Source organism: Silurus aristotelis, assembly GCF_946808225.1.
Source record: "Silurus aristotelis genome assembly, chromosome: 28".
NCBI lineage: Eukaryota > Metazoa > Chordata > Actinopteri > Siluriformes > Siluridae > Silurus > Silurus aristotelis.
In genome coordinates, this window is record NC_139601.1 from 4,713,252 (window position 1) to 4,738,799 (window position 25,548).

Sequence of the window (25,548 nt, forward strand, 5' to 3'; positions counted from 1 at the left end):
ATTGTTGACCTTTTTGCAGATTTATTAAAAAAGAAAAACTGAAATATCACATGGTCCTAAGTATTCAGACCCTTTGCTGTGACACTCATATATTTAACTCAGGTGCTCTCCATTTCTTCTGATCATCCTTGAGATGGTTCTACACCTTCATTTGAGTACAGAAATTTTTGATTATACTGATTGGACTTGATTAGGAAAGCCACACACCTGTCTATATAAGACCTTCCAGATCACAATGCATGTCAGAGCAAATGAGAATCATGAGGTCAAAGGAACTGCCTGAAGAGCTCAGAGACAGAATTGTGGCAAGGCACAGATCTGGCCAAGGTTACAAAAAGATTTCTGCTGCACTTAAGGTTCCTAAGAGCACAGTGGCCCCCATAATCCTCAAATGGAAAACGTTTGGGACGACGAGAACCATTCCTAGAGCTGGCCGACCGGCCAAACTGAGCTATCGGGGGAGAAGAGCCTTGGTGAGAGAGGTAAAGAAGAACCCAAAGATCACTGTGGCTGAGCTCCAGAGATGCAGTCGGGAGATGTGAGAAAGTTGTAGAAAGTCAACCATCACTGCAGCCCTCCACCAGTCGGGGCTTTATGGCAGAGTGGCCCGACGGAAGCCTCTCCTCAGTGTAAGACACATGAAAGCCTGCATGGAGTTCTCGAAAATGGTGAGAAATAAGATTCTCTGGTCTGATGAGACCAAGATAGAACTTTTTGGCCTTAATTCTAAGCGGTATGAGTGGAGAAAACCAGGCACTGCTCATCACCTGTCCAGTACAGTCTCAACAATGAAGCATGGTGGTGGCAGCATCATGTTGTGGGGGTGTTTTTCAGCTGCAGGGACAGGACGACTGGTTGCAATCAAGGGAAAGATGAATGCGGCCAAGCACAGGGATATCCTGGATGAAAACCTTCTCCAGAGTGCTTTGGACCTCAGACTGGGCTGAAGGTTTACCTTCCAACAAGACAATGACCCTAAGCACACAGCTAAAATAACGATGGAGTGGCTTCACAACAACTCCGTGACTGTTCTTGAATGGCCCAGCCAGAGCCCTGACTTAAACCCAATTGAGCATCTCTGGAGAGACCTAAAAATAGCTGCCCACCAACGTTTACCGTCCAACCTGACAGAACTGGAGAGGACCTGCAAGGAGGAATGGCAGAGGATCCCCAAATCCAGGTGTGAAAGACTTGTTGCATCTTTCCCAAAAAGACTCCTGGCTGTATTAGATTAAAAGGGGGCTTCTACTAAATACTGAGCAAAGGGTCTGAATACTTAGGACCATGTGATATTTCAGTTTTTCTTTTTTAATAAATCTGTAACAATGTCAAGAATTCTGTGTTTTTCTGTCAATATAGGGTGCTATGTGTACATTCATGAGGAAAAGAAATGAACTTAAATGATTTTAGCAAATGGCTGCAAAATAAAAAAGAGTGAAAAATTTAAGGGGGTCTGAATACTTTCCGTACCCACTGTATACACACACACACACACACACACACACACACACCACACGCACACACTGTAAATTATGCTTTGGCTCTGAGCATTTGGAACAACTTTCACTATTTTTATACTACTATCAACTGTTTGTTTTCACCAGTTTATATTTTTTTTAAATTACTTTTAAAGCTAATATAATTTCTAAAGTGCAGACTGATTAAAATGCAGCCTATTACGCTGTTTTATGTATGGAATAAAACACTATGGGGTAAGCTGTCGTAGAAAATGATCAGTGATCATTTGGGATGTTGTGGGACAACATAAGGTTCTTTAAGCTCCAATGACAGCACATTGCACTTTTCTTGAATGATGGCAATTCAATTCCATTTGATCTGTGTAGCACTTTTAACAATAGACATTGTCCCAAAGATCCCTGTATGTTTATCCCTAATGAACAAGCGGCAAGAAGGGGCAAGGAAAAACTCTCCGAGATCGTATGAAAAAAAACCTTGGCAGAAACCAGATTCAAAAGAGAACTTATCCTCATCTGGGATGTAGTTCCATCATTGTTGAGGATATCAACTGTTCACTGCTGAAGACTCGAGTGCAAAACTGTTTATAGAAATTGAAGCCCTAATCCATTATAGCTGTAACTGCTTTATACTACAGCTTATAACTGTTTATATCATTTACAGTACAAATTCATCTTCATGGTTTTTTAGTTAAACCTTCTACAGTACCCTCATGAAGCTTTAGGCTGTTTATGTGGATGTTAGAATGGTTTCCAGGTCCCGGAAGAAGAAGAGATCACTGGTACATTTTGTTATTTATTAAAGAGCATCATGTCACATTTATAATGAATAACCACAAATATTTCCATCCTGAAGAGTCGTAAGACAAGGTGCTGATTACAGAGACTTTTTCCAAATAATCTACACCATATGATTTGCTTTTCTTTTATATATATATATATATATATGCCAGAAAATAAAGGACTTAATTTATGTATAATTTCTGAAAGTGAAAGCATTATGAGTACTTAGAGACTTCCCTTGAAAAACTTTGTTTTGGGGTTTTTGTTTTATTAACTCTCACTCAGGATTTTCAATTCTTGATGTGTTTTGGGTATGTGAAGTAATATATACTTAAAAAAAATAGAAAAAAAATAAAAAACGTACAACAAGGTCGGACTGAACTGGACAAAAACCCGTTTCACAGCTTAACACTCAGAGAATGTGATAAGGTGATAAACACATTGTGCAGTGACAAAGTTCAAACTCTACCCCGAGCTCACCAACACCTTCACTCTGCCTGGCTCTCATTAATATTGTGAACATAAAAAATGAAAATACAATTAAAAAGTACATTCCTTTATTTCTGTATAAACAAGATAAATAAAGAGTGCAGAGGATTTTATCTTCCACAAACAACAACAGTCTGCCAAATCACAAGTCGCAAATCACAAGTCGCTATTTTACAAAAGATAATTAACACGTTGAACAAGCAGCATGACTTTATTAGTCGAGTCTCAGGAATGTCTGATATAAAAGTTTGCTCACTTTTTTTTTATTGCTTACTGGTTTGCAAATAAAAACCACCTAGATAAGCATTTATAATAAGAATTCCTTTTAAAAATGGCAATTATAAGTCAAGTCAAGTCAAGTTTATTTGTATAGCGCTTTTCACAACAGACATTGTCTCAAAGCAGCTTTACAGAAAACACGTACATAAGCATTATTAGAGGAAACTTCACCATGCTAACAATTACAGGTTATGAGGTATAGCTAAATTATGATAAAGTATAAGGTCAGATTAATTAACACACTACATTTTCTGGATCTCTAATAACGAGGACGTCGGGGCACTTTATGACCCAATAAACCTCATCAAAATGACGTTAGTCTTTTTCTAATCAGGACAAAGTTGACTTAGTAGTGTAATAGTCAAATAGTATTGATAACAGAAAAAACTTGGTGACTGACCCCTTATTGATGCAAAACCAAGTGATTACTGCTGGCTGGTAATCTATTGCGAAAGTGCAAAGGTTCACACATCCTCATTTTAAAACGATGACACCAACCAGTCATTTTCCAAGTTACATTCACTCTATATATATGTATATATGGTTAACAAAAATGGGCCAAATTTATTACAAGTGGGACAAATGTGAATTGGGTGCAAAGATGTTTCTTTTTTTTACCCGTTTTTCCCCCGCTATGTGATTGTGTACGTTTGTGTTTATATTCACTTTTTGGACTTTTACTGAAAATCTGTATTTTTTTATTTTAGGTCTGATTCACATTGCTGGTAGTCTTTATTTATTTATTTTTATTTTTATTCACATTTTTTTTTAGTGTTTGAGTTAAGGAATTGTTATGAAAAATGATTATGTTATTACTACATTGTTATAATGAGTGTATTTTTTTCTGGTCAGTAAAATGTACACTTTTTAACCCAAACACTATTCATTTCATTGAAAGAGTTTTGGTGGAAAGTTTTTTTTACACTTTAACTGATAATAAAACATTTAATAAAAGAAATAAAATAACTTGATAGTTATATTTATGTTGTAAAAAAAGCTTCTGTATAAATGAAAGAAACAGGATTATTAGGCAAAAAAATTAAAAACTGTGGTATATTTTCCAAGTCCACTGAACCCGACCAGGTGAATATTTGCACCCAGATGTGGAAAACAATACCGCCGGAAATCAGTGTTGTAAAACTTTCAATCACGTGCGCGATAAAAAAAAAAAAAAACAAAAAAAAACGTGTCTAAGTTTTGATGATTTAAGAAGTGCATCTGTCGGTTGTGCTGTTGTTTTTCTGCAATAAAAACCAGTCTGTGGAGACTGAGGTGAGACCTGCATGTCCCCTGGGTTGGATTGGATTAGTGGCAGAGAGCAGGATGTCGGGAGCGACTCCAAAACACGAGGCCATCTTGTATCAGTCACAGCTCGCTCTGTGATAGCCGAATCACTGTGTATATACCCTAAGACAAGCCTCAGTCTGCATTTCTTACCCAGAAGAAGAGAAAAGGACGCAGATCGGAGGTGTTTTTCTACATGTCCGAAGGCCCATTTCTCGATGACAGTTGAGCGCTCGGAGCTCCCCGACCGCGCTCACACACAACCGACTGCCTTTTTTTTGTTTTTTTTCCTCCTCCTACACATGTCCCGCCTCCCACGCAGGCCCCCCGACCAATCACCAAGCGCCTTCCCCGATACGTAATGACGTCTCCTAGTCCGGGCGCATGCGCAGTTTCATTTCGTCTAGCGCTCCTCACGGTTCACATCGAAGATGGCGGCAGGCTTCGACCTGCTGGTGGAGGATTCTCTAATTAAAAGAGTGGACAAGAAAGTTTTCGGCGCGATCGCAGCGTGTGCCAGGACCGAGCGCAGAACCTTTTATTGCGTCAACTCCGAGGGAAGAGTACGGGCAGGGGTAAAGAACGATGCTAACTTCGGGATAGTAGGGAATGCAACTAGCTAACGTTAACATTTGTGAGCAAAGAAGCTACTGGCTACGAGGCTTGTGTTTCTAGCAGGTAATCTCGCGGTGTGTGAACCTGCGCTCCCGGTTCAACACATTTCATTCACCACAAGCGTGAAAACGAGCAGCGCGCTCGGTGGAGTCTGCTTTCCACCGTGACCCGCGCTCCTCTCACTCCTCACACGTCTGTTTCCTACTTCGTAGCCCTGTACAGGAGGGGAGAAAAAGGGGGGAACGGTTTCCCGGCTGTTTTAGCTGTGGATGCGAATTAAAACACGGATTAGACCAGGCGCTTCGCTCCGGACTTGAGCGGGGCACCGTGTTAACGCGATCCAGGTCCTCCGGATGCTATGGTAACTACTTTGCCTGGCCACGAAGTCAAGCTCGGGACGTCAACAGTGCAAACTTTGGACGGGGGCGATGCGATGGATCCGCGTTCAGAAAGCACGCCAGCGTCGAGCGGCTCGGCGAGTGAGCCTGCCGCTTCAGCTCCCGTTAACGTGACCGCGCCGGTGGTGAACAACGGGCCCGGCGTAGCGAAAGGACTCGCGAGCGCGCCTTCAACCTCGGGCACGGTGATCCAGACGTCTTTCGTGAGCGCGCCTGGCGGAACCGCCACCACCGCCATCATCAGGCCACCTATGCAACCAGCGACTTTAACCATTAACGGGAGTAACAGTGGCGCCGGCTGCGTGCTGACAGCTGCGACCGGCGTCGCCACCACGGCCAACGCGCCGCTCCCGAACGCCCAGCCTCCTGTCAGCGTGAGCGCGAACCCGGCGGTGTCAATCAAAGCCGAGTCGCCGCAGACCGTGATCCAGAGCGCGGCCCATACCGGATCTCCGCAGGTCTCCCCCGGGGCAGCCAAAGGCGCTGGGCTGATGCATGCGACGACGGCGGTGAGAGGCGGAGCCCCGGTGACAGGAGGCGGGGCTCCGGTGGCATCAGCCGCGGCGGGGTGCGTGAGGACCATCGTGCCGCAACAGGTGCTCGCTCCCCGCCTCCCACAGAGTACCCCGGGCCAGCCGAGCATCCACAACATCCAACTTCCTCCAGGTACTCCACACTTCTCCACATCTCACTCACATCTGCTGTGTCAGGTCTTTACACTTAGTCCACCCTGTACATTATTTATATATATATATATATATATATATATATATATATATATATATATATATATATATATATAATATAATATAGAGTGTGTGTGTGTTTGTGTTATATCAAAGGTTCCCACATTCCTCCCGAAGAGTCCCATGTTTTCCGACCACTTACTGTCCCACTTTATTTTTGTTTGTAATCAGGGTGAAAATCACTACATGCCACATAAGAGGAACTCCAGGACTGGGCTTCCAAACCAGTGTATCATGTGATAAAAACTTTTGCAACATGCAGTAGAGGAAACACCAACCCCGTTTAAGTCACTTTGGAAAGTGGTGTCATGTTTCTCTGTGTTTTAAAAGTGTGTGCTATAAAACATCATGTAAGGTGCATGGTGGTCATAATGGGCACTGTACGATCCGGACATCTGCGCTGTGGGGGTGAACGGAAAAGTCTGCGAGATGCCATAAGTGCCAAATTAGTGCACTGTATCAGACAGTATCTGTGGACTTTTTACTATGGTGGAATCCAAATGCACCATCAGCATTTATTATAGAGTTGCTGGTTATTAGTTTGTTGGACTGCTTACTTTGAAACGAATTAATTAATTTATTCCTAAAAGCATATATTCCAACACAATTGGTCCTGTAAATAACGAGAAATTGACCTTGTGAAATCTGTACATGTTGAGGACTAAAATATGTACTGAGGGGTTGGTGGAAGAGTCTTATTTACTACTGAATAATGCATACATATAGAAAAGTATTATTAGGGAAAATCTATCCTGTGTGAAGCTGCTTTGAGACAGTGTTCATCGTTCAGCGCTATACAAATAAAAATGAATTGAATTATCCAATATCATTGTTATATGCGCATATAACAATGAAGGCTCAAGGTCAATGCACCTGTAACTAAAAGCCTGCACTACAGTATTCAACAGCGTGAGCGCTACACTAACGCACGCCGCCGCCTCGTTTCATTTAATCCGACGCAAGAAGCAGTGGCATGCGAAAGCACTCCGTCTCGTCCTGACTGCTGTGCCCTAGCTTCGTGACACTTGATGTTAAAGTTGGCATCGAGAAAGTATTTATGAATGTTCAAGTCGTAGAAATGCTTCCTGAAATCACAGTGTTCTCATTCAATAAGTTTCTCGTTCAAAGCATACTATAAAAAAAAAATATTATTGAGAGTTTTGTATGAGTGCAAACATGATCTCAAACAGGTATTAAAGTGTCTTTAATAAGGGCCAAATTGCATGTGTACCAACTCGAATTTGAATAATAATAAAGTAGTCCATATTATTAGTTATAAAGGTGTCATTAATGGGCCGTTCACATAAAAAATTTCTTTTCAATTTTTTTTTGCTCCTAGATTGATTATGATGGATTTGCACGGGATAATTGACGTCCGTATGAAACACAAAGAGAGGATCGTTGTTCGGAGCATTTTTCTAACTTATCACACTAAAAGTTTTAGTGTAGAAAGAAATCTAAACGTGGACTTCCTGGGGTGTCTTTATAAAAACCAGTGTGAAAACGCTTTTCCTTCAGGACACGGCGAAATCTTTCGGCAAAGACATTTTTGAGAGCGACGTTTCCATAAAATCTCGAAATTTTCTGCTGTCGTTACGAGATGAAAAGGAGAGCGGCTATGAGGAGGGGGAAACGAATTGCATTTCGAAAGAAATTTAAAAGTGAGGTACTCGTAGTCCGTGACTAAGCGTGACACCGTAACAACTCTTGCGTGAACGTACGATGTAGGATGCAGCAGCAGCGATCACGGATCTGTCGTCTGTCAGGTTTTGGTCGGGACAGATTTTTGCACAGGGCCATCTGGGCTCTCTTGTCAACAGCTTCTGTCCGAAAAAAGCGGAGCTGCGTTAGTTCAACGAGAGACACGAACATACAGTGAATGGGCCCCCAACTGCGCCGTGTGTGTGTGTGTGCGTCTGTGTGTCTCTGTGGGGGGGCTAGTGTGTGTGCCGTAATGGCCAGGATGGAGCGTGCGACAATTTCCTCCATTGCTTTTCTTCCCTGTTAGTGCAGCACGGACTGCTTTATAAATTGATCAAACACGATGAGATAAGTCTGAACTCGTTCGGTACATAATGAGCAGCTGTGGAGTGTTCAGACAAGCTTTTTCACAGCCAAACCAGAGCTGTCATTTGTTCTCCGACAAGCATTTTACATTTACATATACTCGGCATGCTGTTTTATTCAAAGTGGCACAGAGCAGAGACTGGATTTTAAAGGAGCCTACAGCGAGACCAGTTTGTCATAACTGATTCAGCTATTAAAATGAGATGTGCTTTGGGTTATGAGCTGTATTTCGTGTGTGTGTGTGTGTGTGTGTGTGTGTGTGTGTGTGTGTGTGTGTGTGTTTTCAGGTATGGTGTTGGTGCGAAGTGAAGCTGGCCAGTTGCTCATGATCCCTCAGCAAGTGCTGGCTCACATGCAAGCCGCACGTGCGGCTACTCCCGCCAGCACTGCGCCCGGACAGGTTCCTTCCACACAGGTATTCCACATCACCGCAGCATCTAACACTCTCTCTCTCTCTCTCTCTCTCTCTCTCTCTCTCTCTCTCTCTCTCTCTCACACACACACTCTACCACTGAGCTCGTATCCAGTATGGAACAATAAGTGTCTCTCAATCCTGTATTATAGTTCATTTATAATGGTATCTTTTGTAACTTTTTACAATTGCTCACATTATACGATGATATAATGAAATCCAAGATGGCGGCGCGGCAGTAGCTCGCAGCGGCCGCCCCGGACCCAAAATGGTGCTTACAACAGGTTTAACAGGAGCTATTTTGTGTGTTGTCCTGCACTGTCCTGTGTTGTCCTGCACTTTCTTGTGTGGTCTTTGCACTGTTTGCACCAGGTTGCACACATGCACTTTATGTGGCGAGGACACTTACTCGTCCTTAGTCCTGTGTTTTCTGTTTCTGTGATTGTTATTGTATGTAGCATCAGGGTTCTGGAGGAACGTTGTTTCATTTCACTGTGTACTGCATCAGCTACATATGGTTGAAATGACAATAAAAGCTTCTTGACTTAATAATTTGTACTTATTAATAGTTTTATCTGGTTTAATTTAAATCTACTCTGTTATAAATCACCCCAAAGTTCAGTAAATTCCAGTAACACCAGTTCATCAGTTCAGTAGATTTATTTCTCTTAATTCTTTCCAGTACTGTATTTATAATTCTTTGATGTCTTACTTTATACTACATTACAGAGTTACATTAATGTTATGGAAGCTCGTTCCTGTTACTACATTTAGTTTACAACAGCTATAAACAGGTGTTTACATACCCCCCCCCCCCCTTTAAGTTAATAAAACAAAAAAAGCAGCTTCTCGTGCTACAGAAAAAGTGCAAAGTGTTTCCTGTGACGGAAAACACAGCTGTAACAACTCAAAAGCGACGATACTGAAACCTCAACAGAAAAATGCGAAATAAACATCTATTTACAGAAAGCTTGAACAATTATGTATCGACAAACACATGAATTTAAGATGCAAGTTGAAATGCGAATCAACACCCAATCAGATCAGTCAGAACTGACAGTTCAACAGTGCAGTGGTATCAATTTCAATATTTAGCTTCAGGAAACTCCTTCAGTGTGATCCCTGTAACTCCCAGTGCTGCACTTTTGGTTTGTCGTGCTTTAACACTTGTAGAACTTTCCGAGATAATGTTTTTTTTTTTTAAAACAGGAGTCAAGATCTTTTTTTTTTTTTATATAGATGTTTAAAGCAGAATTACAAATTCGTCATGTGCCACAGTGATTTTCTCTGTGAAATATTTGCTTTTTGGTGTACTTTTGAAACCCAGCTTATGTAATGTATTACAAAAAAAGTTTTGCTCTTTTCAATACTGTAACTCTTCAGCACTCTGACTCTTTTCAGTACTGTGACTCTTCAGCACTCTGACTCTTTTCAGTACTGTGACTCTTCAGCACTCTGACTCTTTTCAGTACTGTGACTCTTCAGCACTCTGACTCTTTTCAGTACTGTGACTCTTCAGCACTCTGACTCTTTTCAGTACTGTGACTCTTCAGCACTCTGACTCTTTTCAGTACTGTGACTCTTCAGCACTCTGACTCTTTTCAGTACTGTGACTCTTCAGCACTCTGACTCTTTTCAGTACTGTGACTCTTCAGCACTCTGACTCTTTTCAGTACTGTAACTCTTCAGCACTCTGACTCTTTTCAGTACTGTAACTCTTCAGCACTCTGACTCTTTTCAGTACTGTGACTCTTCAGCACTCTGACTTCTCAGTACTGTAACTCTTCAGCACTCTGACTCTTTTCAGTACTGTGACTCTTCAGCACTCTGACTCTTTTCAGTACTGTGACTCTTCAGCACTCTGACTCTTTTCAGTACTGTAACTCTTCAGCACTCTGACTCTTTTCAGTACTGTGACTCTTCAGCACTCTGACTTCTCAGTACTGTAACTCTTCAGCACTCTGACTCTTTTCAGTACTGTGACTCTTCAGCACTCTGACTCTTTTCAGTACTGTGACTCTTCAGCACTCTGACTCTTTTCAGTACTGTGACTCTTCAGCACTCTGACTCTTTTCAGTACTGTGACTCTTCAGCACTCTGACTCTTTTCAGTACTGTGACTCTTCAGCACTCTGACTTCTCAGTACTGTAACTCTTCAGCACTCTGACTCTTTTCAGTACTCAGACTTTTTTCAGTGCTGCAATTGTTTCACTATTGTGACTTCAGTACTTTACTATTGTGACTTTTTTTTTCTTTCTTTCAGTTGTGTGACATCAGTTTTGCGATATTTTTCCAGCTCTGTAATTCTTTTCAGTTTTCTGACTTTTCAGTCATGCGATTTTGTTTTTCATTACTATGCTTTTTAGAGTTTTCTGACTTTTCAGTATTGTGAGTTATTAGTACTGCAATGTTTTTCAGCACTGTGATTTTTCCCTCAATACTGCAATCTTAAAAATGTTTTTCACTATTTAGATTTTTTCACTATTGTGACTCTTCAGTGCTGTGACTCACTACTGCACTTTATATCACTGTAGCTACACTTTTCTGTACACTCTTCAGTACTGCGACTCTTCAGCATTCTGAATCTTCAGTCTTCTTACTTTTTTCAGTGCTGCAATTATTTTCACTATTGTGACTCAGTACTACACTTTTTCTTTTCATTTTTGTGTCTCTCTTCAGCTTTGTGATTTTTTTTTTCAGCATTTCAATTCTTTTCAGTATTGTGACTCTTCAGTACTGTGATTTTATTTTCAGTATTCCACTCTTTTCAGTACTGCGACTCTTATTTTGTATCTTGGCACATTTCATTTAGAAAATTACAGATAGTTCTTTCCTGTTAGACAAAGGGAAAGAGATGGAGAGCAGCTCCTGGCAAAATCATGACCATGCTGGAGTCTGCTGAATGGTCAACCTCGTTATGGTGTCGCTTCTGTTACCAATCTGCTATAGGAAATGTGACAGAATGATGCATAATAAGGCTCCAAAAGCTTCTCAAAGTATTGCTTTTCCTTAATCATGTTTGCTTTGCAGACCCCTGGTGCTCCCATCATGGCCAGACCGGTGACTCCCACCATCATCAAGCAGGGCTCACCTACAACCAGCAGCACCCCTGCTCCCACACTGCAGAGGCCACCCCTGCAGGTAACACACAAACACACACACATAATAAAACAGCACCCTACAACCTGAAACTTTTCCCAAAGACACTACACACGAGCTCCTTGTTATTTTTTACAGTGCTACAATGTCCGAGTGCCCGCAAGTCACATTTGACTCCGTTCAAACTTGTATATAGTGTGAACAGAGCTTAACGTTGCTTAAGATGTCGACAGCGATTGCGTCTCGAACAAATGCAGCCTTTGATAGGTTTTACAACACAGATGCTTCAGTCAGATTATTTAATTAGTGGACAACTGAGCTCTGTTTTCTGTCTGTCTGGGTTTTATTCTGTGTTGCCCCACCATTACAACACTGAGCACACAAAAACTACTTTTTGGGAAAGAGCTCGTGTACATTCTAGTGATCACGTCGACTATACAAAATGTTGTGTTTCATAGCGGAGCTTCGTTTTACTATTATGGACCGACGCACCTGTTTTTTTTTGTTCAATCGTTTGAACGTCCTTTTTGATTTGTTATTTTGATAGTCATGCTGGAGAGAGAACCAAAATATAAAAATAAGTCTAAAACATTTAGTCAAAGGTTTTTTTTACTTGTCATAAGTACATTATAGCACCGTAAAGTTATTATTATTATTATTATTATTATTATTTTTTTTTTTTGGCGCAAAGCTGGGGTCAGCCATGATACATCACCCCTGGAGCAGCAGAGGGTTTAGGGCCTTGCTCAAGGGCTCGAGAGTGTCAGCTTGGCGAAACCCCCGAACTTTCCAATCATTAACCACTTAGCGACAGAATATGTTGCAGAAGCGAAAGTAGTTAATTTTCTTTCTTTCTTTCTTTCTGTCTGTCTGTCTGTCTGTCTGTCTGTCTGTCTGTCTGTCTGTCTGTCTGTCTGTCTGTACACATTGTTAAGAAGCTGCTTTTTTAATATTATGTATTTAATAATATAAACTCAGTATTAATCATTCAGCTTTAGGATTTCTCAAGTACTTTGTTCACTCCACTGAAACACTTTTTTACTGAATCTGCTTTAGTTTCAGATTCTTTTGTTGTTTTTGGGTTATTTCTTTTCGTTTCCCAGAAAAGTTTCATGCTGAAATGTCCTTTTCCCTAATGTCTTTCTGTGTGTGAATGTCTCAGCCGACATCGGTGGGCTCTGTGTTGGCGGTGCAGCCGGGCACCGCCCAGAGGATGGTAACTCCCACTACGGGGACCAATGTCACCTTGGCAACGGTGAGAACCTGGGCGTGAACGCCCCTAAACAACACACTGGCAGGAGTTTCATCACAGACAAGCACCTGCACTTGATATTTATATTCGAGAAGAAGTTTCTTCATTTTTATATTTGCTTCCCGAGCAGCTAGACTTTGGGCGCAGTGAATATTTGACGAGCACAACCGCTGAATGCAAGTTCTTTTCTGTATTGCTGTAAAATCCTCTACCTGAAAACACATTCAAGTGTTGTTGGAAACAGTTTTAATAATTATGTAATCACTTCTGATTTAGTATAAAGATGTATTGTAGTAAAGAGATTGAGCCCAGTCACTTACTTTGTTTTGCTCTGTGTATGCAGGAGACCATGGAAAATGTGAAGAAGTGTAAGAACTTCCTGTCTACGCTGATCAAGCTGGCCACCAGTGCGAAGCAGTCATCGCAAACGGCTGCCAACGTCAAAGAGTTGGTTAAGAACTTGCTGGTGAGTGTGTGGATATGGTTGTGTGTGTATCTGGCAGAGGTGGGAAAAGTGCACACATCCCTCATTAAATCAGAAGTACAGATACTCATGTTTTAAAATACTCGTGTAAAAGTTAAAGTTCTGACTACTTTTTTTACTCAAGATAAAGTAAAGAGGTTTGGGCTCTGACATGTACTTAAGTAAAAAGTAGCCGTTACTACTACCTGTTTTTGTGTCACGCTGGTAACCGGACGTCACGTCATATTCATTTTAGGGCTGTCAATCAATTAAAATATCAAATCGCGATTAATCACACGATTGTCGTGAGTTAACTCAAAATCACACACAAAAACCTAATCACACATTTTTATCTGTTCTAAATGTACCTTAAATTAATACTTTAGAATTTTTTTTATACTCTAATCAACATGGCCATGGACATTTATGGATGCTTTACACAAATGCATGTTTATTATTAGTGAAACCAAACTCAACATAGAGCATGAAGACAAAATATTCTTGTAAAAGATTTTTAGTAATTATGGTGTTTAAAATGACGAAAATCATCAGGACATCAAACGGAACTTTTCTATGTTTCCACACGGACGGATGATGAGGTGATCCCGGAAAAACTGTACCTCTTCAACCTTTCATACGGATTACATAATCAGAGAATTTTTGTATTTGATGTGAATTGGTTTAATTAAAAGTAGACTTTTACACATGCACATCGTTTTGTTATTATGTGTACAATTAAAAGTGAATCCTTCAAATGATGTATTGCTTTTATCTGTACGAACAAAAAAGACGTTTTTTTGCATTATGAGGAAAAAATGCCACAAAACGCGCAGGTGCGTTTGTCGACCCCTAGAGGGTTAATTGTGTGCATCATGGCGGATTTCGGTGCTGATTTTTGACTCGGCGCATCAATAAAAAAAACAAATGTTTACTGATTAAAAATAAATTTTCGGTGTTTATTTATTCAATTCTTATATCTGGGTAACGAAATGCCGTCTTGAATGATTGTGTGTTGCGCTGAAGGTTTTAAAATTAATATTTTTAATAAAAACGATGAAACAGGAATGCATGCTGCCTTAATCGCTCGTTAATAAAACCAGTGCAGTTAAAATTAATTAGCATTTTGACAAGCTTACTTGATATATTAATACAAAACTAATTAAAAATGTTGTTACCCAATGAATGAACATCCACCATATAGTTCACAAGCAGAGAACAGATGATGATGATCAGGAAAGTCTCTGTTCTCAGTCATGTTTACATCACTGACTCCCTCTGTCTCATCCACGTTAACCCCAGACTTCTTGTTGCCTTCTGCCTGCTCATTATTAGCTTCGTAAACAAGTCTACGTCTGTGGTGTGCGAGTCTCTGGTAGTGGTAGATTGAAAAAGCCGCGCAATGACAGGAAACAGGTTGATGGGCTAAAAAACAGTGCGCTATGAGAAGGAAAAATATTGACATTTTACCAAAATAGATTCAAAGTATTGTTTTGAAAATGTAATAAGTAGAAAGTACAGATATTTGTGAAAAGATTTTATGAGTGAAAGTAAAAAGTTAAAAAGTAAAATACTGATACCAGAAAAATCTACTTGAGTACAAAGTATTTGTACTTCATTACTTCCCCCCTCTGTAATCTGGACACTTAGATAATGTGTGTGTGTGTGTGTGTGTGTGTGTGTGTGTGTGTGTGTGTGTGTGTGTGTGTGTGTTAGTGTGTGTGTGTGTGTGTTACTGTAAGTGTCAGGAGTAGTTTTTAGTGCATTTATTTTAACGGCTAAAGGAAATCAACACGATCATTATCCTCATCTCAAAAAGGTTCCAATGTTATGATTTGAGCCCTCATCAACATATTGTCTGAGATGTCTTTACATCGCACATCCAAAGACATTAGAATCTATATAGCATTATGCTTTCTCATGTTTAACTGTGATCTGACAGTTAATTAGGAGCTTTTGTGCTACACTTTTGTTTTGTTCGGGTTTTATCCTGTGAATACAGTGAATACAGTGTTTTGCATGCATGCTAATTAATCCACTTGATGCCTCACAACACCCAGTCAGTTTACTGATCACCCCCAAAGAAAGTTATCCTTAGCATTCCTCGCCAACTTAACTCACTTACACTTTAACCTTAGGATACGGCCTCAGGTGCGCACCCAGGGGGATCCGAGACCGATAGAAAAACGTGTCGATCAATTGTTAAACAATGTCCCAATCGTAAATCTTTGTGTTTGCAGGAAGGGACGATTGAAGCGGAGGACTTCACCAGCAGGTTATACAAGGAGCTTAACTCTTCACCCCAGCCTTATCTCGTGCCTTTCTTAAAGGTGAACTAAAACTCCCATTCCCTTGTATATTAGTCTTACGAGTGCAACATATTAAATTTTTATTCGTAGTCTTCATTCACGACATCGTTTATTAAAGCTCATTATCACTTCAAATAAATTTTTATTCCAGACCTGTAATCTGCTGTGCACTTGTTCCTCCTCATTAATTGTGCGTGTGTGTGTGTGTGTGTGTGTGTGTGTGTGTGTGTGTGTGTGTGTGTGTGTGTTTCTGCAGAGGAGTCTTCCCACACTGAGAAAACTCACCCCAGACTCCCTGGCCTTCATCCAGCAGAGCCAAGGCCTACAGCCAAACAAACCTACAGCCAGTGTGGTGCTGACCAACACTACCATGGCTAATGCTGCCATCATTTCTCCTGCAACTCCTGCTGCATCCGTACCTTCTGCAACTCCTTCAGTTTCCGTGGGCACCGCAACAAGCGTTGCATCTGCTGCAGCCGCCACGGCCCCGCGCACGCTCGCCCAGCCCGCTCTCGCCACCGCCAGCCAGCCCGCCTCAATGGTAATGCAGAGCAGTCCTGGTTCACTTTTGAGTCCTGGAGCCATTTTACAGTGAAGATAAAACAAAAACAAGAAATACAAATAATAATATTCATAATGAAATCCTCATTCCTTATTTTCTTCACTTAACTGACAGCTTGATGAATAACGCTATTAAATCATTACAGACGATAGCCTGGGTGAGACTAGAAAGTCAATGAAATAGTCTCGGGTTGTTTTGGTGAAATATTGAAGATCTTTCCTAAATAATGAAAGGTTATTGCTGGAATTCAGCCACAGTGACATCCAGCAAATTTCCCCAAGCTATTACAATAATATTGCATCTTTTTATGAAGTAAGATTTCTTAAAGATTTAATAAAATATAACAATCATGATTTAAACCAATAGGGTTATATAGGCTTTATAGGGAATGTTCTATAGGTAAATATTTAAATTTACATAAATTTAAATATTTAGATATAGAACATATAATCATGCAACAACATGGTTACAATTAACAATGAAATTAACATTTGAAAATGTATATGATTTTATTCGGGTTTTTTTTATTAAAGATTTATTGATTAAAATAAAACCAGTAGGTATTTTTTGTGAATATTGGCTGCCATTATGATTGTTGTTGTTGTTGTTGTTATAATCATTATCATTTATTATGATTTGTTGATTCATTTCTGATATGATGTTATTTGACATTTACTTTTTAATTTTAGCTACCAAAAGACCCCAAACGTTTGTATGATCTGTTTCTTAGTAGCCATCGTATTGGATTGGACTGAGCTGGTTTGTGTGCTGTGTTGTGTCTTTGTGCAGGTGTTGCAGTCTCAGCAGCAGGGTGCGATCGTAAAGCCCCCCCAGGTGACTCTGGCTGCTCCAATGGTAACGCTCAGGGGTCAGCCACACAGCCGCATCGTAGTGGGGCAACCTCAAGTGCAGGTCAAACAGATCAACACAGGTGTGTTTACTGAATGGCAGGGTTTTTCCACCTTTAGCGAGTGACCCCATTTTCAGGGTCCGAAATTCTTCCTTTCACCCTCTGTGGCTTTTAATTGATGTTTGATTGAGTGTGGCGCTGTAGAAATATAAAATGTGAACTGAAATAATGTGAGGAAATAACCTCCAGTTTGTCTCACATGCAGTGGCTATGAAGCCGCCTGGGATGGTGAGTGGAGTGAAGGTCTCTCCCAGCCCTGTGGCTCTAAACACAGCTCAGAGGAACAAGCTGAAGGATGGTGGGGCGTTTAAGTAAGTGTGTGAGAGTGTGTGAGAGTGTGTGAGAGTGTGTGAGAGTGTGTGAGAGTGTGTGAGAGTGTGTGTGAGAGTGTGTGTGAGAGTGTGTGTGAGAGTGTGTGTGAGAGTGTGAGTGTGAGTGTGAGTGTGAGTGTGAGTGTGAGTGTGAGTGTGTGTGTGAGTGTGTGTGTGAGTGTGAGTGTGAGTGTGTGAGTGAGTGTGAGTGTGTGAGTGAGTGTGAGTGAGTGTGAGTGTGAGTGAGTGTGAGTGAGTGTGAGTGAGTGTGAGTGAGTGTGAGTGAGTGTGAGTGAGTGTGAGTGAGTGTGAGTGAGTGTGAGTGAGTGTGAGTGAGTGTGAGTGTGAGTGTGAGTGTGAGTGTGAGAGTGAGTGTGTGAGTGAGCGAGTGTGTGCGAGCGAGTGCGTGCGAGCGAGTGCGTGCGAGCGAGTGTGTGAGTGAGCGAGTGCGTGCGAGCGAGTGCGTGCGAGCGAGTGCGTGCGAGCGAGTGCGTGCGAGCGAGTGCGTGCGAGCGAGTGCGTGCGAGAGTGCGTGCGAGAGTGAGAGTGCGTGCGAGAGTGCGTGCGAGAGTGCGTGCGTGTGAGCGAGCGTGTGAGCGAGCGTGTGAGCGAGCGTGTGAGCGGGCCAATAACCAGCATAATAAAAAAATCACAAGCAGGTTTTGCAGAAATGTACTTGATCATGTACATGCATTGTTGTGATATGTATAACTGTGAAATGCTGATTTTAGTTATTTATTAAAATAAGAAAATAAAAAATTATAAAAAGTTATTTTTGATTACACAAAGAATTAAATCAGTATCACATGTTGTTCTTCAGAGAGTTAATGATTAATTTTAATATAATATATAATTAATTAATATATAAATATTATATAATTTAAATAATGGTTAATTTTAATATCTGATGATGAAAGAATCCTTAGTGCTAGTACTGTCCAAACATTGTACCAAAATAATTATTTAAACACATTTGCATTTGAATGAATGTTTTAACATTGTTATAATATTAATGATATATATAATAATTAAAATTCTCGCACACTTCCTACATCGAGACGTGTTTACTTATGCCACTTTGAGTCCATACCAATATAGCAAAAAAAATTATCGTTTTTACTACGACTACAAGTATTACTATTTTTAATACCACTACTAATACTGCTTTCAGACATATTTTTGCATTGAAATAAATAAATGCCTGTATGTGTTTGTAGGGATGATGACGATATCAATGACGTAGCCTCCATGGCCGGCGTGAATCTATCAGAGGAGAGCGCACGAATCCTGGCCACCAACTCGGACTTAGTAGGGGCCGTGACTCGCTCTTGCAAGGATGAAGCCTTTCTGTTCTCAGTTGCACTGCAGCGCAGGATGCTGGACATCGGTTTGTATTAACTTTTCTCCGTGTCCTGCAATTCTAATGACTCTGAGTTTTTCTTTACAGATACTATGAAGAAGAAAGTTCGTGTACACTTGACCCTAAGATTCATTTGTGTGTTTTGAACATCCCATTTCACATTTAGTTTCTATTTGCTGTTAGAATAACCTCTACTCTTCCGTGGCTGTGGAGAATTCCCACTCAGTCTACTATAAATGCGTGAGTCAGGCACTGATGTAGGATTAAGGAGGCCTGGGGTACAGTCAGCCTTCACATTCATTTAAAATGTGTTCAGTAGGGTTGAGGTCAGAGCTCTATAGCAGGCCACTCAAGATCTTTCAGTTCAACCCATGTAAAGCATTAACATCTCTTCATGGAGATGGTTTTGTGCAAAGGCACATGGTCCTAGTGAAACAGGTTTGGGTCTCCTAGTTTAAGTGAAGGGAAAAAGTAATCGTTATGGAATCCAGACACAACCTATACAATTGTTTGACTCCAACTTTGTGGTAAAAGTTTGGGAAAGACCCTCCATATGGCTGGAAAAGTCAGGTGTCCCAATACTTTGTCCAAATAGTGTATGATCTCCAAAGAGATAATATCTTAGCTCTGGCCAAGGGGGCTTATCACCTCTTTTTTTATGTGTGAGAGTTACGCAGGGAATTAAACAGAGACTTTGTGTTTTAGGACAATAATCATTAACAGGGAGAGGGGTGATAAAGAAATTACTGTTCACTCTCTAATTTAATAATTTTTCCCATACTTTCCTACTATATTAGAACGAGTAAATCAATATATATATATATATATATATATATATATATATATATATATATATATATATATATATATATATATACTTGGCATCTGGAAATAAAGTCATGCTGTTAGAGAAAATTTCTACACCAGGACTGAGAATTCAATAGTGCCCAGTAGACACAAGTTCAAACTTCAGCATCACCAAGGTGACTCAATAGTGAAATTCACCAACCTACCAAATACCCATCAGGGCTTTACATACCCAGCTTGTCTTTATTTTTATCTCCTTGGTCCAGCATTTTTTCCTCTTGGGTTAACTTTATTTATTGCCATGTTACATGCTTGAAAATGGCAAGCATGTAACATGGCAATAAATAGATTTTTTTTTGTATAAAATAATTTTTATTTTTTTTTACAGCATATTGTACAATTGTAAATCCCACATTCTGTACACATATTGTGCCTTACACACATCCTGCGCTAATATAACATCATATACACCGCCCGTCCAATAAAAGAATTCAATTCTCAACCTGGATTTCAGCTAAGCAAATAGGTAAGAGTCTCCTAGTGGATAATTACTGCATGGATGATTATGTTTCAACTGGCAACAAGTTATTTAACTCGAACTGATTCAGTGAGTAGCTTCTCGTTTCTCAAACAACAATGTGAGAAGACACATCATGTGGTCGTGGAAAAGATGTTAATCTGTTTCAGAAGGTCAAATTATTGGCGTGCATCAAGCGAAGAAAACATCTAGGGAGTTTGCTGAAACTACTAAAATTGGGTTAAGAACTGTCCAACGTGTTATTAAAAACTGGAATGATAGTGAGGAACCATCATCTTCGAGGAAATGTGGTCTGAAAAAAAATCCCGAACAATCGTATCGGCGATCACTTAAACGTTCGGTGAAATCGAATTGTAAAAAAACAACAGTAGAACTCACAGCGTTTTAAGAGCTTTTCCACATGCACTATATGAAGGGAACTCAAGGGATTGGAACTAAACAGCTGTGTAGCTTATCACTTATCAGTGAAGCTAATTGGAAAAAAGCTTCAAATTGCTGGGGAGAATAAAGATTGGACTCTGGAGTAATAGAAGATCATGTGGTCTGATGAGTCCAGATTTACTCTGTCTCAGAGTGATGGACACATGAGGGTAAGAAGAGAGGTGGATCAACTGATGCACACATCATGCCTACTGCCTACTGTACAAGCCTGTGGGGGCAGGGCTATGATCTGGGGTCGCTGCAGTTGGTCAGTTCGAGGTTCAGCAATGTTATGTGCCCAAAGAATGAGGTCAGCTGACTGACTACCTGAATATACTAAATGAGCAGGTTATTCCATCAATGGATTTCATCATTTTTATGGATTGGCCACCTCAGAGTCCAGACCTTTACCCCATTGACGATTTTTGGGATGTGCTGGAAATATTTTTTTGGATGGGCAGTGTATGTTCATATATATATATATATATATAATGTTTATATTTATTTTAAATGTATTTGCTGACAAGTTACATTTTTACTCTGAGTCTTTATATTCATTTATTACATCCTGTACATATAATTACATATTTATTGCCCTTCTTAACTTGTACAATTGCTACTATTTGCACTTCTGGTAGATGCTAAACTGCATTACCTCATGTGCAGGTAAACGGTTTGGAGTGACTGATATGGGCCCCGAAGTGGTGAACCTGGTGTCTCACGCCACTCAGCAGAGACTGCAAAACCTTTTAGAGAAAGTCACCGTCATTGCACAGCAAAAGAACATGAACTATAAGGTGTGTATTCCTGCAACCGGTGTCCAAATGTATTTTGCAAAACGTGTATATGAGAACGCCGTGTAAAACAGCTGTAGTTTTGCTGTTACGGTTGTCAATAAACTCTTAGTTCCTGCTAATAATGTATACATGAATATGCAGCTGTATTTGTTTCCAGTCCCCTGCATTAATGTGTGTACGTGCCTGACTGTGTGTTGCGCAGGAGGACGCACGGTTCGAGCAGGTAACTGATGTTCGCGCACAGCTGAAGTATTTCGAACAGCTGGACCAGCTGGAAAAGCAGAGAAAGGAAGAGCAGGAGAGGGAAATTCTAATGAAGGCGGCCAAGGTAAAACGCACGAACAGTTTTATACTAGATGTGCTACTTTTACAACGCACACTTCATGAACACACAAGCAGTGCATACATATACACACTCCTGGCATGCCAGTTTATTCGCTATTCCTTTATCGTGCGCTCACGCGCATAAACGTGCAGTTTTATCTGTAATCTGAGCAGATTTAGAAAATACAGTGTATTTCATTTGGCCTTTTGTGCAGTTCTGTAATGAATAATTGGGCTGCAGCCCCACCTACTGGTGAATACTTGTTTTTTTTTTTTTTTTTTTCCATAGCAGAGGAAGTTGCGGTTGACATGGTTTGATTGATCTCTCAACGTGTGTGTGATTTCACTCTTGCTAATTCTTCTGCGACGATGTTTTGCAGTCTCGGTCTCGGCAGGAGGATCCGGAGCAGTTGCGGTTGAAACAAAAGGCCAAAGAGGTGCGTCGGTGTTCTCCGTTTCTGCACTTGTTTAAATGAATGAGCGTGGAGATCGATATTTACCCGATTTCCTCGTATATGTTGTTGTTTGTGTGTGTGTGTGTGTGTGTGTGTGTGTAACAGATGCAGCAACAGGAGCTCGCGCAGATAAGACAGAGAGATGCAAACTTGACAGCGCTGGCTGCTATCGGGCCGAGAAAAAAGCGGAAACTTGACTCACCTGCTCTCGGCACTGATGCAGAGGTACAAAATAGCAGTTTATATGAGCTCTAAGTTTTTTGAGTTAAAAGCCTTTCAACAAACCTTTTATTCCCTTTTCATTAGGAGTGTTGACACGATGTTTTGAAAGCTTTGAAAATGGAAATCTTGAGGAAACTCTATAAGGCATTAATTAGACTTTAGACACTATATATTGTAGTTTATCTTCCACTACAGTGTGAATCATATGAGCGATGTGTCACTTTGTTCCCATGGAGCACTACACTTTTGGACTTTTGATTGGAAAGTAATCTGTGAGGGGAGACACAAGTTTAAATCTCAGCAACACCAAGCAGACCCCATTGTCTTTCTGTAAGACTTCAATTTCTCAATTGAATTTTGTCTCAGTTGTATCTCACATAGGTTTTAAGTCACTTTGAGTGAAAAACGTAGCACAATGAAACAAGTTAAGGGATTAGACTCTGCCTCGTCAAGGTTACAGGTTCAAATCCCACCACCACCAAGCTGCCACTGCTGCTTAATTAAATTAACCCAGAACGTTAAAGTAAAAAAAATCTAAATTAAATAAATTGTAAGAGTTTTTATTCTTTCTCTGTTACCAAATGATCCATGGCCCGGTAATGTTATTGGCTACATTTGTTGTTTAAATCAAAGCCATGTGAATGGAAAAATAAATCTGCTGCCAAACCATTGGATTGACAAGCATTACGTTGGAATCTGCCTAGTAAGCAAATAAAACACCTTATACACAAATGGCAAAAGTTTGTGGACATCTGATCCTAACCCTTGCATGTCCTTTTTAAACCTCCCAGTCCAATTTTAATTTTAGTTAATTGTTTTTGCTGTTAAGGTCGTGGTATTTTTACATACACAGAATACATAGCTGTTTTTCTGGGGCACTTTATAAAGGTGTTTATTTATCACTGTAGCAGAATAAAATCACGTTTCGCTTCTTTTTTTTTTTTTCTCTCGTACTAAATCCATACACTCTGCTGCCAAGCTTTTGTCCCTGTTCTGCGTTGAGTGGAGCGCATAATTGTCAGACTATTTAGTTGACATATCTATTAATCTTTTTTTTTTTTTACTGACGGGAGTGGCCCATCACTGTCTCTCTTTTCCACGTGCTATTTATTTCATTCTATTTATTTCTATTATGATCAGAGCGCACACTGGGCATTCGTCCCATAATCCCTTCTGAGCAATTTAAGTCTGACGTGTACTGACGAGCCAGAATGCGTTGGTTTCTCTTTAAACATGGAAAATCAATTACATTTCTCAATGTGTGTATGTGTGTGTGTGTGTGTGTGTGTGTTGTTCTCTCAGGGTTCCGGGTCTTCATCGAGCTCGTCTGCAGGTTTGAGTGGCGGCGCATCGCGGCAATTCACCCGCCACCGCATCACGCGTGTGAACCTCAGGGATCTGCTTTTCTGCTTAGAGAACGAGAGAGAAAGCAGCCGCTCGCAGCTGCTCTACCGGGCCCTGCTCAAATAGCAGCTCGATTAGAGAGCAGCGCTCACACGAACCGCTGATTACGGAGCAGCACAATTACGGTGCGGCGCTCAGGTCGCAGCTGAATTTTAGAGCAGTGCTCGAATAGAAGGCGGAGTAAAGAGCACTCGAGAGCAGCCTGATTTACAGAGCTGCTGAGTTCAGACAGCAGCGGCTCTGTCGAGTCGACAGGCCGTTCAGACAGCAGCGTCTCTGATGGTTGCAGCTCCACCGGATGCTGCTTTATTAGCGAATCCTCTACTGTGCACAGCTCGAGCAGCGGAACGCGTATGCAGCGCCGCTCACATAGCAACCTGTCTCTACTGCTCCGTCTCGCGTCCGGCCGTCGTCTTTTCTCTCCTTTCGGGTGTGTCATCTTATCTTCGTTCTACTTTTTCATGCCATCTTTGTCTCTGTTTCACTCGTTTCCTCTACACCTTATTCTAACTTAGTCATTCAAACGCCCACTCTCTCTCTCTCTCTTTCTCTCTCTCTCTCTCTCTCTCTCTCTCTCTCTCTCTCTCTCTCTCTCTCTTTCTCTCTCACTCTCACTCCTGTTTCACCCCTTTGTTTTCCCGGCCCACTCTGTTTCATGTTGGTTTTAGCTTCCCTGTGCTCTTGATTTTAATCTAATGAAAATGTGTCTAAAGAAATTTGCAGTTATATATCCAATGTTTTTTCTTTTCTTAGAGGGTGGCTTTGTAATGCGCAAATTTGCCGATGTTTAAAAAAAAAAAAGAAAAAGAAAAAAAAAAAAAGAGAGAATACACAATGAAACTGCCCGTTCATTTTGTATTTGTGTTTTTATAAAAGAGGTTTTACGAAATAAAAATCACAAATGTTTCTATAAAACACCTGTTTTTGTCGTTTTTATGAAGCCCATTAATTTGGCACTTTAGTTGCAGCTTTTTTTGGTTGTGACTGGCTGTGTCCCAACTTCATATTTTTTGTGATATCAGTATTATAATACGGATTATTTGCTATACTTTCTACTCTTGCAGCTCTTTATCTTGTAACGATGTAGACGAGTCTCTCGGGACAGTATCGATTGAAGGTCATTACTACCTCAAACAACTGATTGATAAGTAGACCGATTGCTGCTCACGGTTTGAAGAGAAGCAGGTCATTTTGTTTTTATTTGTTAATATAAAAAGTATCAAATCTGTGATATTAATTAGCCAAATTGTTCTCCAAATGGATTCAGGGGATCACAAAACATGCAATACCATACTACTAATAATACCACGAAAACTTCTGCTAGTACTACTACAACTTATTAATAGGTTATATAATTTATATAATAATTATTAATAATCACAACTCATTTTAATAACAAATGTTTTCTGTGAGTGGACAATCCCAGAGCAAAAAGTGCTCCAATAAATTACTGGCTTTAGTGAATACCCACATTATTATCATACACATCCGAATGTTAAGTCTAATAGTAGCTGGATTATTTAAATAAAAAAATATTTGAACTCTGAAAGCTATTTTTGTATGATGAACAATCTAATGGTTATTTGTATTTATTTGCTGCCATTTTTTTTCCATATTGTTAAGTCAGCTGATGAATATTCATGAACCCAGGGGTGTATACTTATACATATTCATGGTCACCAGATGGTTTCAGTGTAAAGACGCTGTAAGTCGAACAGCTGTTCTGAGTAAAATCGCTTGAGATGTTTTAGCTGCTCATAAAGTGAGATA

The 25,548-nt window shown here is 40.4% G+C and overlaps 1 protein-coding gene and 1 long non-coding RNA gene across 2 annotated transcripts in view; one reads left to right on the forward strand and one right to left on the reverse strand.

Moving 5' to 3' along the window:
* Positions 1-4,597, reverse strand: part of LOC310722038 — a 6,979-nt gene extending 2,382 nt beyond the window's left edge. Inside the window, exon 1 of the long non-coding RNA XR_014532267.1 lies at positions 4,464-4,597. This is a non-coding gene — a long non-coding RNA (uncharacterized lncRNA). The remainder of the gene's footprint in view (positions 1-4,463) is intronic.
* On the forward strand, positions 4,008-24,693 carry taf4a (TAF4A RNA polymerase II, TATA box binding protein (TBP)-associated factor). The gene is made up of 15 exons (XM_083534094.1): positions 4,008-5,989; positions 8,424-8,551; positions 11,579-11,689; positions 12,810-12,902; positions 13,243-13,365; positions 15,600-15,689; positions 15,925-16,209; positions 17,020-17,161; positions 17,346-17,451; positions 18,669-18,838; positions 21,243-21,373; positions 21,576-21,701; positions 22,078-22,134; positions 22,258-22,377; positions 23,677-24,693. Exons 1-15 carry the CDS (start codon positions 5,284-5,286, stop codon positions 23,842-23,844), a joined length of 2,556 nt encoding a protein of 851 aa, XP_083390220.1. The 5' UTR covers positions 4,008-5,283; the 3' UTR covers positions 23,845-24,693.
* The last annotated feature ends 855 nt before the right edge of the window (positions 24,694-25,548 follow it).

Bases quoted from the DNA above. Each gene is read 5' to 3' on its own strand.
- taf4a (XM_083534094.1), top strand. From the start codon at position 5,284: ATGGTAACTACTTTGCCTGGCCACGAAGTCAAGCTCGGGACGTCAACA. The intron at 17,452-18,668 runs GTAAGTGTGTGA...ATGTGTTTGTAG, and splicing joins AAGGATGGTGGGGCGTTTAA to GGATGATGACGATATCAATG. The intron at 18,839-21,242 runs GTTTGTATTAAC...CCTCATGTGCAG, and splicing joins GCGCAGGATGCTGGACATCG to GTAAACGGTTTGGAGTGACT.